Source organism: Dermacentor andersoni, chromosome 1, assembly GCF_023375885.2.
Source record: "Dermacentor andersoni chromosome 1, qqDerAnde1_hic_scaffold, whole genome shotgun sequence".
Taxonomy (NCBI): Eukaryota; Metazoa; Arthropoda; class Arachnida; order Ixodida; family Ixodidae; genus Dermacentor; species Dermacentor andersoni.
Genome location: NC_092814.1, coordinates 249,004,717 through 249,019,491, shown reverse-complemented (window position 1 = coordinate 249,019,491; position 14,775 = coordinate 249,004,717). Strand labels below are relative to the sequence as shown.

Genomic DNA, 14,775 nt, shown 5'->3' with positions numbered 1-14,775 from the left:
AAACCGACGGGCTGCATCCGGAAACTAGCATCTTTACGGCTGAGGCCTACGCAATATTGTCGACCGTGAAGCATATAAGGAAATCAACTCAAAAAATCAGTTATATATACGGACTCCCTAAGTGTTGTGAAGTCTTTGATATCGTTCTGTAAGCACAAAAATCCTGTTATAATTGAACTCTATTCTGTCTTATGTAAAGCATACGTATCTAACCAGCATGTGATTATATGCTGGGTGCCTGGCCATAGGGGCATCGAGGGTAACGTTCTAGTGGGCCAGATGGCCACATCAATTTCATTGCATGCAGTTAATCCTTGTGCCTCGGTCCCTGTCACAGACATGAAGCCTTTCTTAAGAAGGAAACTGCGAAACCACTGGCAGCGTATATGGGACGCAGAAGTAAATAATAAGCTCCACGTGATAAAGCCACAGTAAGGATTCTGGCCCTCTGTAACAAAATCACGCCGAACAGATATCCTATTCTGTCGTCTCAGAATAGGACACACATTCGGCACCCATAATTTTCTACTCACCGGAAATGACCCTCCAACCAGCGGTAGATGCGAGGAGAGGCTTACCGTCCTCCACGTCCTCCTAGAGTGCCGGAAAGCCGAATCTGAAAGAAACATTTTCCCTTAGCATACCGGCAGCACATTCCCCTTCATCCAGTAATGTTACTCGGCCCAGAACCGCTATTTGACACCAACGCAGTCCTAAGTTATCTGAAAGATGTTGTGTTGCATGTTGTTAGCCCCACATGTTCGTAGCGTCTACTCTCTTCAGAGGATGGCGCTGTGCTAGTTCTTTCGCATAGCACGTGCCTCTAGGCCCTTGTGTTTCAAGGGCTCCGGCGAGGCAACAGTGCTCCAGGTATTTTTACCATCTCATATATTTTCTCTTCTGCGTCATTCTTTTACGATGGATTTTGATATTCATAGTATTCGTCATTTGTCATCGCCATAATTTTATAGCAAGTAGATTTTACGCACTTTACAGCGACTATTTTTAGGCCACTTTACAGCCAAGTCACATCATCCATAATATATCGTCAACATTACCACTTGTCATGGCGCTCTTTGGCCAAACCTGGCCCTTGCGCCACAACACACCACACATCATCGTCTTAGGATCTCATTTGCCTCCCGCACCTTGTTCATATCTTCTTTCTTCGTTGTTTCGGTGATTTTCTGCGCGTTCCTTATATTGTTCCCTTTCGCTGCATCGACCCAGCTCACTCGCTCACGTGAGGGTGACGTTTTCCTGCTGAGGCTTTCTCTTGCAGCAGCTGCTGTCTCTGGACTTGGGCGCGCGGTTTTCCGATGGGGTCCTTGACTTTCGCGCATCTAGCGGCTTGTCGAGTGGCGGGAAATCGCTCTCCGACAGCAGCTGGCGTTCGGCCTGTCGGCGCTCCCTTTGTCGCTTGCGCACTACGTAGGGGATCTTGTATTTCGCCTTGCACGTTCGGTCTCCGGTCGGGTGTTCATCTCCGCATAACTTACATTTTGGGGTACAGCGATGGTCTTCTGTAGGGTTCGCGAGTCCGCAGGCCGGGCACGTCTTGATTGTGGGGGTCGGGCACACGTCCTTGCGGTGTCCCACTCGGCCGCACTGCTGGCAGACGTCGATCTGTTTCTTGTAGAGGCGGCACGGTATCAGGGTGACTCCGTATCGGACGAAGTTCGGTACCTTGGGTCCCTGGAACACCACAATCGCAGTGGTCGTGCTTCCAATCCTTTTTGCGGCCGCTGCTAGTGGGTTCCTCTCGTTGACGATGTTTCTATCTAGCTCGTCGGCGCTCGCGTCGATGGGGATGCATCTGATGACGCCCTTTACGGTGTCGTGAGGTGCCGTGCGATATGCGCTGACCTCGTAGGGTTTGCCTTGAATAGATATTTCCTGGATTTTAGCGTACCTTGCACATCAAAGAAGCCCAGGTAGTCAAAATTGATTCATAGTCTCTCACTACGGCGTACCTCATAATCAAATCATGGTTTTGGCACGTAAAACCCTGCAATGTAAAATTTTCGTCGTTTCTGCACGTCAGCATCTCTCGTGCGCAGCTTCAGCGATCCTGATACTCGTGGACTAAGCAGGCACGTGTGAACTGCTGGAAACGATACGACTTACGACACCCCAGGGATAAGTATAGAATGTTCGAAGATGGTTTTGTGATAGCATTTCGCTTACAGTCGACGCTTACTACAGCCTATGCGCAATGTCGTGGTAAAGCATACACAACCAGCTTTGTGTATCCGTCCTACTGAAGCTGCCCGCTTTTCATTGCAGCATGAAGATGTAACGGTTGATTCTGCAATGACGTTTGGCACAGTTCAGGATTCATGAGCACGGGCACATCGGACTCCGCAAGCCTTCGGACCATTTCACCGACTGCGGCGGTTAAACCTTGTGAGGGAAATACGCTGCGGAAAATAGTCTATCTGCTATAGCACCGTATCCGTGTTGAATTCTGGCCCCACAGTAGTTGTCATATATATTCATATAATATATAAGAATCATATATGATTCTTTACTCAGTGAAGGCGCCATACCAGTTACACATACGCCATTCGTTCGCTTTTTTAGTACTGAGAAGAAAGAACTGCTTATACTATGTTGTGTGGCAAGTATTTTGTTGTACCTGGGGATGGCGGGAAAGCGGCGACACAGGGACGCGCCGATTCAAACCGGAGGGACACAGGTGCGAGGATTTCCTGTACGGTTGCACGTCAGGCGAGTCACTTGCATCCTTGTGGAAGTCATTGTTCCTCCCCGTCACTTCATTGGTTCAATCCCAATACAGGTCACGCACGATTTCTTTGCAAGAGGAACGGTTTTAATCGCACTGCGGAGTAGCTTGTGATGTACATAACGAGCTCCACACCTTCCCTGACCGCCTTGGAGGTCTCGTTTTGCTGAAGCGTATTTGACATGTTCATCAATACCTGCGGGCTTTCTCACGCCGTACATAAAAAAGTTCGGGTCAAAGGCAACGTGTTCATTGGCAACCAAATGTTTCTTTCAGGTTTTTCACTGCGCAAGGCTTTACATTCAACGTTCTCACAGAATGCTTGCAACATTTATATGGCCTTCCACTTCTGAAGCTGAGACGCATAACAATTTTTGACCAGTTAGTTTTGGAGTGCTAGGCTTGATGCATTTGTATGTGCGACAGTCTTGCGTTTGTTTTTTCGAGGTACCTATTACGAGCTATCTTGCAGATTAACCTGGTTCACTTCTTACCAGAATTGGTCGTGTCTTCTCATTTTTTTCTAGACCTTGTTTATGGAGGGTCCATGCGTGAGATTCATTTTTCAATCTGTGTTCTGACTTCGCTTTCTTTATAGAACACTTGTTCTGTGTCGCGAAAAAATCTTTACAAAGATTTAACATAGATGTCGTTCCCGCCGCCGCTTTATTCATCTATATACATCGGATTACCAGGACATGGTGCACTTGCAAGAGTTCGCGAAATGCCAGTTCCCCTTCCACAAATACTTTTTACAAATTACACACTGAAAATGTGCCAGTTAGAAGATGGCTTTGGAAAAAAAGATGTTTTCGTTTCGTCAATTTACTGCTGCCTTTATAACGTTGCCTAGAACTATTGAACACTGCCTTATTGACTGAAGAAACCGTTTTAATCGATGAGGAGGATAGCTATAAGGGCTTGTTGGTACGGCATATCGTATTTTGTTGCAGCGCAAGCTGAACAAGGACAACAGAAAGGCACATCTGACACACACAGCGCCAACTTTCAACAACAGATTTATTTCCCGTTCCCGTCGCTATATATACACCCTCGTAACGTCATACAGCACGTGTAAAATTTCGGTAAAAAAATGAACAAAAGATAAACTGGGAGCCGCACGTAAGCAGTTTTCTGACTCACATATTTACAAACACGTACACGTTCAGCGCGAACAAAGATACCAGATTTTACACGTGCTGTATGACGGGTCGAGGGTGTATATATAGCGACGAGAACGGGAAATAAATCTGTTGTTGAAAGTTGGCGCTGTGTGCGTCAGATGTGCCTTTCTGTTGTCCTTGATCAGCTCGCGCTACAACAAAATAAGAAGCCATTTTGTTTTCTTGGATGTTCTCCGTAGAAGTTTGCAGAAAAATATGGTCCTCAATTCTCGCAGTATCCGATATCTTGTTGCACCGTGTGATGACGTATAATTTGCGCTATCGCGCACCTTTGTATCTTGGCTCTTCGTGTGGGATTTTATACGCCAGACACTTTTGAGTGGTGGCGTCTGTGTGCATGTATTTCGGACTCCCGAGGAGGCAATACTGTGGTGGAGAAGGACGGTGTTGTGTGCGTCGGAAACTTGTTCTTGAGAAGCTAGCAGTGTCTATATACTGCGAGGTCTTCCTGCTGTCGCAGCACATTATTTAAGAAATGAAGGAAACGCAGAAGTCTGCTGTTGCTGTTATTTTTTGTCTCGTGCTTTGCCACCTCCAAGCACCACCGCGGCCAAGCCCAAGCGTGCTTCAGCCGGCTATCGCCCGTAATAGTGAAACGTATAATGAACATGAAGATTGGAATGGGTTGGCCGGGCCTCATATGCATGCACGCATGCCGTTCTATAGCACCATTATTGGGCGCTTTTGTTCTTCACAGAAGTGTGCGGTGCGACGCGCAAGCGCTGGCGTGATTCTCGCTGTTCATTCGAGCTCCGTGTGTGAAATAAGCTTGTCGTGGGAGTCCACAGCCAAGGACTAGTGCAAAGACAAGTTGAGCAGCATTGTGATGTCAACGGAGGAAGACGAACGCTGCAACCACGGCTGGGGCCTGCTGGCAGGGGCTTCGGTGTCGCAAAGTTCATAGCACTAATGTGCCATCGTGCGCAGGGATGGAGATGCCGTCTTGAACTCCCACCTGCTGTTCCGTGGCTGCTTGCCGTGGTCGATTATCGTAAAGTCCCTATCGCGCTGGTATCTATAACGCCGGAGGTGATTTCCCGCGAGAACCGTGCTTCTAGCTGCCATGCTCGAGTCGCATGTGCAAGCACCCGCCAACCAGGAAGATCATTGATTGGTTAGCTCATGACCGTCGTTTTTTTTTTTCTCATTCGGCACCCCCTTAGCACTCAGCTGAGCGCCAGGAGCGTGGGCCGCATTGTAAAAGCTATTATTGTTCTTGGCGCTGGATAGACGCAACACGTACCGCAGTGTGGCGTGTTGGACGCGCTTGATGCTGACTGAAGTTTTACATTACATCGCATCTAACGAAACTTTGCACAAGTAATTAAAATGGTGATCCCCCGCAGTCTAAAAAGTGCGACTTTCAACTACTTCCGTAGTTCCATATTTGTAGCACACGTGCAAGTGACCTTAAAGTTTATCGCAATTTATCGTGTTCCAAAACCCTCATGAGGGCGGAATACAAAAATTAATTGTGTACGCTCTGCACTACGTGTGCACGTGCCACGTGTGTAAAAAGGGGGAAAAAATATACGACATACCTGCGGCATTTGCCTCAATCCTGACCCTGGAGCTTTTATTGCTGACACTCCAAGTCAAGAACACGAGAGTAACATTGAAGCGTGAAATGAGCCGACGGCATTCAGACATTCGACAACCCGTACAAAACCTGGGCACTATATCTTCTATAACGGCGTAAGTTCTACTTTTTCGCAAGTCTAACTCTTAGAAAAGCCCACTCGCAAAAGTATGTCTCGTAACTACCTTAACTGACCTGTTTTTGCTGCTGCCGCTGTATTCGCTAATGAGCCCATCGCTTTTTTTTTTTTCCAGTGAAATAGTGTGTCAGAACGCGCAAGCAAGAAAGCTCTATAGAACTGCAAGTGTTATCGAAACCATTTAACCTCTTCAACGGCACCGGAGCAAATAAAAGTAGATATTTGCACGTGCAAATAAAGACCTGGTTACCTCATCGGACAACCTCCTAATAAGGAACACGTGCACGGCACAACAGTGCAGTATAGTATACGGAACAAGTCCTGCATTACAACTATGCTTTATCGCTTCACTACTATACTGAAAGCTGCATCTATTATCTGCGTCATTTGGGTGTAATATGTGCTAAACTTGAATTTTGAGCACTGAGTTGTTACGCACGCAGACACACGTATGTACAGCTCTCCGATATTTTACTAATCTCGGGGCGAGCGCCGGCCGGCACGTCGGTCAGCGTCGTGCCGCGGTGCGCACCTGCGAAAGTATCGAGGGTATATAGGCACATGCGCGCAGAACGTTCTGGTGTCCGAGCATTGTCTGCTAGGTTATTCCAATAAATCCGACGTAGTCCCCGCTCTTTTTCAGCTCGTCTATCGTTTGCAAACGCTTCTTGTAACCATTGTGTGCACAGAAGCATCTGTGCGCATTTCTGTTGGCGCTAGAAGCGTATAAGCGGTAGGGACTAAGTGAAGGCTTTCCCGGAATGGTCTAACCAAGCTGCTTTCGCAGCCAAATTTGCAGCTAGACGAAACCACGCCGGGGCTTAAGAAGGTTTGCAGCACTGACCTTCGTTTTGTTCCCCGCGTGTTCATCATCATCATCATCAGCAGCAGCAGCAGCAGCAGCAGCCTATTTTAAGTCCACTGCAGGACGAAGGCCTCTCCCTGCGATCTACAATTACCCCTGTTCTGCGCCAGCCTATTCCAACTAGCACCCACGAATTTCCCAATTTCATCGCACCAGCTAGTCTTCTGCCTTCCTCTGCGTGTTGCTGCGGGTTAATGGATTACTCACCGAGTAGGCCATCAGTCTGCCCATGATGCGTTGTGTAATTAGTTCACTGGACTAATGACCACCGCTTGCAAATCTGTATGTAGGACACGCTTACTCCTGCGCTCATGGACTTTCCGTGCGCGCCTCAGGCGCATTGGTAAAGGTTAGCCGCATACAGCTGTGTGGTGGCGGTGTGTCGATAATTGTTGCAATTAATTTTCGCAGGCCAGCAGCATGGAGCAGCCTCCCATGCTGTCCCCGGCCGCGGATGAGCCGTGCAAGCAGCAGCAGCTGCAGCAGGCCGAGATGCAGCAAGCGCCCCCGCCGGTCCCACCTCTCCAGCAGCAGCGGCGGTCGTCTTCGCAGCCATCAAACGGCCAGGCGAACGGCAATGGCGACATGTGTCGCATCTGTCACTGCGAGGCGGATCCGGACAACCCACTCATCTCGCCCTGCTACTGCTCAGGCAGCCTGCGCTACGTGCACCAGGCTTGCCTCCAGCAGTGGATCAAGTCGTCGGACACCCGGTGCTGCGAGCTGTGCAAGTTCGACTTCATCATGCACACAAAGATTAAGCCTTTCCGTAAGGTCAGTGTCTCTTTGCGATTGGCGCGCATTGCTGTGCTTCCCCGTTGCTCAGTGTGCAGCGAGCTGACCGCGCGTGTGACGTATTCGCAGTGGGAAAAGCTGGAGATGTCATCGGTGGAGCAGCGCAAGGTGCTGTGCTCCATCACGTTCCACGTTGTGGCCATCACTTGCGTGGTTTGGTCGCTGTACGTGCTCATCGACCGGACGGCTGAGGAGATGCGCGAGGGCAACCTGGACTGGCCCTTCTGGACCAAGCTCATCGTGGTCGCCATCGGTTTCACCGGGGGCCTCGTCTTCATGTACGTCCAGTGCAAGATGTACGTGCAGCTATTCCGCCGCTGGAGGGCCTTCAACAGGGTCATCTACGTCCAAGACGCGCCCGTGCCGGACAAGGGTGCCGCGCTGCCCACGGCCGCCGACCTGTCGCCGCCGGTCACGGTCCAGGGCACAACGTCCTCCAAGCGGCCGCCGCCCGCCAACGCCTGTGCGCCGCTTCACGACGGCCCCACCGAGATCACCGTCGCCAAGGACTCCAGCCCTGACACGCCTGGACCTGACGAGCCCCGCGCCACCAGTTGAGCGCTGCTCGCCGCCGGTTTCCTTGTGATAAACATTCTGGCGCCTTGCGCTCCGTGTATATAGCAGTTTGCGTGTGTGTGTGTGTGTGTGTGTGTATACAGGTCACGGCGGTGCCCCTCCCACCCGGGACAAACAACGGGACCTGGCGCGGTCCACGAGCGGTGTGACTGCTTCTGCGCAGTTGTCTCGGTGCTCGTTCAGATGACTTTGTGGCCAGCATCGAGGCCGCGAGCATGTAACTTTCGGTTTGTTCCAGTCGTGTGCACTCCTCGTTTTTGTTGTAGCTGACTGCTGTTCGCTTCTCTCTTTGACGCGGGTGTTAAGTACATTTGCTTAGATTTTGAATTTTGTCATGTCTTTAGAGAACTGCTGCAATTGTCCCACTTCGATGTCAGCTAGTCTTGGGCCATACTCCGCCGCAGAAATTCTCAGCCTCGTCGCAAAGCAATAGGCTACGGATACAAAAACAAAGCCTATAGTTTTGCGATGGATATTTGTTTTCGTGGGGCGAACTGTCGGCTAAGGCAGGGTGTGAGCCATAAATGGTGCTTTCAACAACTACGTACGTACAAGCCTGCTTGGCTTCAGGCATCACTTTGGACTGGCTGTCAACCTTTTGACATGTCTCAAGTGACACGAAAACTACTTCATCGACTAGAGGTCTACAGGTTATATTTTCCTGGTTAATTGATTGCAGTGTAAAACCAAGGATGGTGAAGCTAACGTTAGAGCTGTTCGGAGTTATTCGCGATAGGCAAAGGCCTATTTTTGTTTTCCGAGCGTAGGGACAGCTGTCGCCGACTTGGTATTAATGTTACTTGCATGTCTTCTTTACTTGTCGTGTTGTTGCAAATAGCTCTGAATATAGGTGTCATGAGCTTCCAAAGTTATTTGAATTAGTACAGTTTACTCTAGTTCGAGCTTGCGAGATTTCTCCTTGCCTTCCTTTTTTTTTTTGCTCTTTTATTACTTTGTTTTCGTACGCAGTCAAATGTATTCGTCAAGCTGCGAAACACGTGATGTTTTACTTTTTGCGCAAGGCTATAACTCTGATCTAACTCCGACTGCCTCATTTTCCCTTCCGTTTCTTTTCCCGAGTTCTCTGGAGAGGTTCTTGTTAATTTAGAATAATTGGCGGCATACAACACAAGCAAGCAACTTAAGTGCAAAGAAGCATCCGCACATGACGTCAAGATATGCCACAAGGGTGCCAAGCGCTGTTGGAAAGTATAGGACGTTGCGTGTTCCCACCCATTTCTACCACAATATTTCTTTTTCTATAAAATGTTGTCGATTTTCGGTTTCTGCTCGCTTCGACAACGCCTGACGTACGTTTCGGTCGCCGCAAGGTCCTCCAGTCTTTCTTAAAAGCGCATCTCTAGAGCGGCTCAGTCATAGAGAACCTTCATCTCATAATGCAATCAGAGGCTGGCGCCTCATAATCAATTCACAAGGGCGAATTTCTTCCTAGCTTACCGTCGCACACGTCTGCTTGTTTCCTAATTTTTTGGGGTATGTGTAAGTCTGAGCTTTTAGACAAGAGAGCAGCCGTCGAGCACTGCGAGTGCGCAGAAACGTAGGTCTTGTCTGAAGTAGTTGGTGGTGCGTCTTGCTTACCTGGAAACAACGGAACCAGCGTTCACGCAGCCTTGCGCCGTGCCCTGCTCTTGTTTTTTTTTTTTTTTTCTGCGCGCTTTCGGGCTGTTTCCAGATTTGCAAATAAGCACACGAGTTTTCTGGTGTGTCAGTTCGATGCTACCGCAGTGTTCCGGAAACTCACTCGCGCTTATGCCATCACACATTGCGTGCCTAGCAGCGCAGTGTTCTGCAATTGAGGGCCATTAGGACGATATTCGTATGTCGAAACTTTCGCGTAAAGAGGCATAAAAGGATGCGAAAAAATAAGACTGGAATGGTATACATGGTGCATGCTTAGGCATAGTGAGATTTCCGCATACCAATCCTAATGTGAGTGCATCTTCTGCACGTGGCGACAAGAGGTGAACTGCGGCGTACCAGTGGTGCCGAGAGGAAGCTTGCAACGGTGTGAGGTGCGGGCTTATATTGCGCTACATTGGCGCATACTGTGAACTATACCGCTGCTCAGCCCTTGGGCTGGGTATGGGTGATCGAACAGCGTGGCTGAAGTGCCAACAGTGCTCCAAGTCAAATGTTATCACTTTCCCGCGCTTTTGCAGTTTGCATATATGCAAGCTGACTCCAGCGACGTGTAAAGTGAGGACCATAGTGTGCAGTTGCGGTTTTATCCCTTCATTACCATTATTTATGGGTCTCACTGTACCTGGAGTATTGTGTGAACGCAGAAGAAAAGCTTACTGTTCATTTCTTTTGTTTTTCAAGCAAAAAAAAAAACAAAAGAAGGGAAATACTGGCACTGCCGCCTTTTGAGTTTCTCACTGCGCATTTTGTCAGACTGGCATACTTCGTTCCATACAGCGATCGCTTCAGGGTGAAGATGGATGGGTGTATGCTATCGAGGCGTCCAGTAAAATACCAGTCTTATAGTTGTGCCATTGGAATTTAAACCAAGTACAACTGTAGTCACTCTCCATAACTTGTAAGACTCCTGTGTAAGTGTTGCTGATATCAGTGTTTCTCTCCTTTTTGTTACACAGCTGCCTTTCTGCGTTTGTTCAGGCGATAACGCAGGCATCTTGCCATAGGAAACAGCCGCGCCTTAGCTGCCCAAGAAGTGTGCTTATTCATAAAACTTGAATTATGGAACGTTCAATTGCCAACCATTCTACAAACTGTGTGTGATTTAGTTATTTTTCCTTATTGCTAACATAAGTGATATTCAGCGCAGCACTGTTTACCGTAGCGAAGACCTCTGCAGCAAGGTGTACATTTTCAGCATAAGAATTAGGAAGTTATAGGCCGAAGTACAGTTGCCAAATAGTTACGGCGAACACAAATGTAAGCAACACAGTAAGTTACGCGCATCAAGCAGATGTAACATAAGTAGCTGTGGCGCCCATTGCCACGGTTTCTAGAGTCCACCTAAGGTATTAAAAGCGGAGTGTTGAGTCTTTTCGTATTTATACAAGCAACGTTCGACTAAAGGTGATACAGAGTGTTATGCTTGCTTCTTAACAGGCTGGGCAACGTCTTAGGAAATTATTGCACTCCGCAGTCTTTCGCTTTGCCAGCCGGCTCCAAGCGAAGCTATTGCAGTAAGGCGTGTTCAAAATTCTTCGCAATGGAAAATGAGTGTAAATCTACATAGCATTTGAAACAAAGTGCATGTGTAAATAAGCAGCTTACCCTTAGTTTCTGTGGGGGTTATTAGAGAGATGCGCCTTTGTCTCCACGATAAGCTGTTTTCTCAGAAAACGCCAGGGAGTCATTCATACTTTTTCTCCGTTCCGAACAGGGTGGCATTACTAATGTCCGCTACGTAAAAATATTTGGCCGAAAGCTACTGTGTAGACGTGGCCTGTGAACTGAGTCCACGGCACGTCCAAGTACAACCACAGCCGAGTGCAATCAACGCATTTATGAATGAAGCAAGAACGGTGATTAAGGAAACATGATATTGCGGAATCCAAGAACAAGCAGGGTTTATAAAGCATGTTTGGCGTTCAGCATATTCGTGCGGCTTGAGCACGCAGTATACTATTTCGCAAATCCGTGCATTCTTGCTCGTAGAAGCGGTGCACACGACGGTCAAATAACCGCGGTATTTCTATTATCACATGTTTCCACCATACTGTGGTCAAATGAAACGCTAACAGCGAAACAAACGGCACGCTTTGAGCTGCTCAGATGGCCGTGGAGGGTAACCACCCAGTCCTCAAGTGCGTGTGCTCACGTTTCGTTTCATTGTTGCCGCGCGTGCATCTGAGATGAAAGTCTATTCTCGTTGGTGTCGTATTTTTCCACTGCTGTACACCACCACCTTTGTTTAATATCGGAAGTATATGCGTCACCATTGGACTTCAGGTCCGTGCGTGCAGCACAAAGAACACTCGCTGCAGTGCGAGAAGGCAGCATGTTTAACGCTCAGTCGTAACGCTTTTATTTTTGCTCATCAATTGCAACGGGTCCGACTTCTACAGCACTCTCAAGGCCGGCCTTTGAACAGCATTTCTGGGCCTGGATGTCAATACTGTTATTGCGTGTTTAGTAGTAATTTCTATGCCCGTGGCAACCATTGGCGTTTCTCTTGCCTGTACGTGGAGCTGGGTGCGAAGAGTGCCCTCTACTTTGCCTGGTGTGCCGGGACTAAAGGAAATGGGCCTTGCTGTGCCGTAAACGGCCACTGCTTGATAGTGTGTGTGCCGAACATCGTTTGTGCCAAATGTGAGATGATTTTCCTGTTTGTTCGTAAGAGTTAGTTAACGGTAACTTTCGCCGGCGCTTGTGCGCAGGCTACAAAGCAGAGGCCACGTGCGCTTGATTACTAGGCTCTGGTGACGAGCCTGCACTTTTTTTTTATCACAGGTAGCCACTGAAAAAGCTCACTGCTTTACTGTAGAGGACGCCTTTTCCTTTTTTTCTTCCGCTACGAGTGAACCTTTCAGCTCTTACTGTACGTGTATACATGTGGACGCGTAAGGACACTGTCTGTAAATAAATGGTGTCACCGTTTCTTATTCTGGGAGATAGAAGCGCGCACGGCGCATATGGCGCACACGCACAGCACACATTCACACACTCGCGAGCCCACGGGACATGCAGCGACTCTCGTCGTCGGGATCGCACGTTCACACCGGCGAGTCGCGGACGTTGCGCGACTGTCTTCAAAGCGACGGCCGCAAATGGTCGCTCTGGTCGAAAGGTGGCCTGTTTTGGGTCAGTCGTTCGCCACTCGGTTTTTCCGTCATGCGACTGGAATCGTAAAGATGTCGAGTCAATAAGCGTACGACGCATCAGGACGTTGTGTAACGAGGGCAGTTATTTTACAAGCTAATCGTGTAAACGGATGTGCATGCACCGCTACAGCCACCTTTTCTTTGCCATGGACCGCGCTGCCGGAGCTGACACCTTCGCGGCACATATGCGCTCAGTTGTAGCAAGATTATCACCAAATGCGTCAACAGAGCCCGGTAATAAATCAGCTAAAAGCAGCACGAGGCAGGCATACGCGTGATAGCAGACGCTGGCTCGCGTGTGACTTTAGTTATATTGGACTAAATTGTATAAATTTTTGGCAAACGGGACGCAAGTAGGGCCTCTGTTGGTGTCCTCTTTGTGCTCTTTCATCAGGAGCACGCAAACTTGTTCGGTCCGAAAGCAGGCGTGAAAGGGTGTAGGAGTGTTGCTAACAGGTTGCGCTTGCCGGTGTGAACGTTTCTCGCCACAAATAAAGCCCCTATATAAGCTATGTGGGGGGGGACAAAATCAAGAGAGTTCACTATCAGGACCAAGGCGAAAATAATGCATCCATGGACATTAGTCGCGAGTCGCTCCTTGCTCGCCAGTGTGAGTGCAACTTCAGGCAGTAACCGTGCCACAGCGTGCACGCTCTCCACAAGGCGCACTGCGCTGCTTGCGTTTCGCAGCTTGCGTCTCTCCTGGCCATGCGCTGCCTGGACCTCTGGACGCCTCGCTTCGTTTCAGTTGCTGCAGCTTTCACCAATCTGCCGTGTGTGTCTCCCTCTATAACACCCCCCCCCCCCCCCCCCTTGCCGCCGAGCAACCTTGTTTCTGCTTCGCGGCAGTTGTACGCCCAAATAAGCATATTTATTTGCCAGTCTTTTCTTGTTTTATCCAATGACCGCACACACTAAAAGGAGCAGATTTGCGACGTGCGCAAGTGCCATTCTCACATGCTGGTCGCTTCCAGGAATGAGCGCAAATTTCTGGACGTTTGTTATTGTTGGCTCCGTTTTGAAAAGCGAACAAGTGCCTTTTTGGTTCGTTTTTGGACTGTTGTTATGTTTCTGGAGTGGCAAACACGTTGCACACCTGTACGCAAACAGAAATACACAGCTGTGTTGAGGGCGTTCGGCTTGGAACACTCGTTTGAAAAATAGATTCAAATTAAATTCAGTTTAAAAGCCTGATGTCTGCCTCCTCCTTGCTACACGTGTTCACCGCATAACAAAGGATGACTTGTAACTACGCAATTGTGGACATTAGCCAGGAAATGCGCTTTGTCGCGAGGATATGCTATGACCTTCCCTCCACAACTGGCTGCAAACGACACTACGGAGTGGTTTTTCACATATGCCCTCGTTGTGAACTTCTGCCTAACAGCTATTTTATAATTCCGCTTGCATGAGTGCGACTGTACCACATCGCATCATCTTTATAGTGTCTTGCATTCATGTGAACGCAGATTACGGAAGGCGCATCCCCTTATGCTCTAACAGGAGGTAGCTTAATTGGGTGAAGTCGCCTCCAGCGAATTCTTCACTTGCGCATCGCATGAGGCAGGAAAGGGCGAAAGCGGAATGGGTGGTGTTTGCTCTCCTCCACTCAAAGGCGAGACAGGTAGCACCGCACGTCGACTGAACATTGCGCTTTGTTGCTCGACGATTCCTGACCTACACTTTCGTAATCGAGTCCTAGCAGCCACAGAGTTTCACACAATAATTACCAGAGGGAACTCTGGCGCTAGTGTCTACGGGAGCTGCAATGGGGGCGGTTGAGCCAGCATGGGAATTATGGGATGTACATGGATTTGCCTGAACTTCGTCCTTCCGGCTTCATACGGCTTCGTGACTTCGTAAAATCGTCATTTTAAACAATTTACTGCATAATAAATAAACATTATTAAAATTATCCAACCGCAGGATTCAAACACAGGAGATCTAGCACAGACGCCTGATATTGAAAGCATTACGCCACGGACGCATGCATTGACAAACGATATAAACGCCCTTATAAATTTATCGCGAGCAAGCCAGTGCCTTGAGACGCTTGGCGCGTTTCGATTTGGCC

The 14,775-nt window shown here is 48.7% G+C and overlaps 1 protein-coding gene across 2 annotated transcripts in view; it reads left to right on the top strand.

The window, feature by feature from the left end:
• Positions 1-13,895, top strand: part of LOC126547694 (E3 ubiquitin-protein ligase MARCHF8-like) — a 256,251-nt gene extending 242,356 nt beyond the window's left edge. For both annotated transcript variants that reach the window (XM_050195641.2, XM_050195642.2), the window contains exons 4-5: positions 6,925-7,287; positions 7,378-13,895. In XM_050195641.2, the coding sequence (XP_050051598.1) occupies positions 6,925-7,287; positions 7,378-7,866 (852 nt within the window). In that variant the 3' untranslated portion in view covers positions 7,867-13,895. The remainder of the gene's footprint in view (positions 1-6,924; positions 7,288-7,377) is intronic.
• Positions 13,896-14,775: the final 880 nt, after the last annotated feature.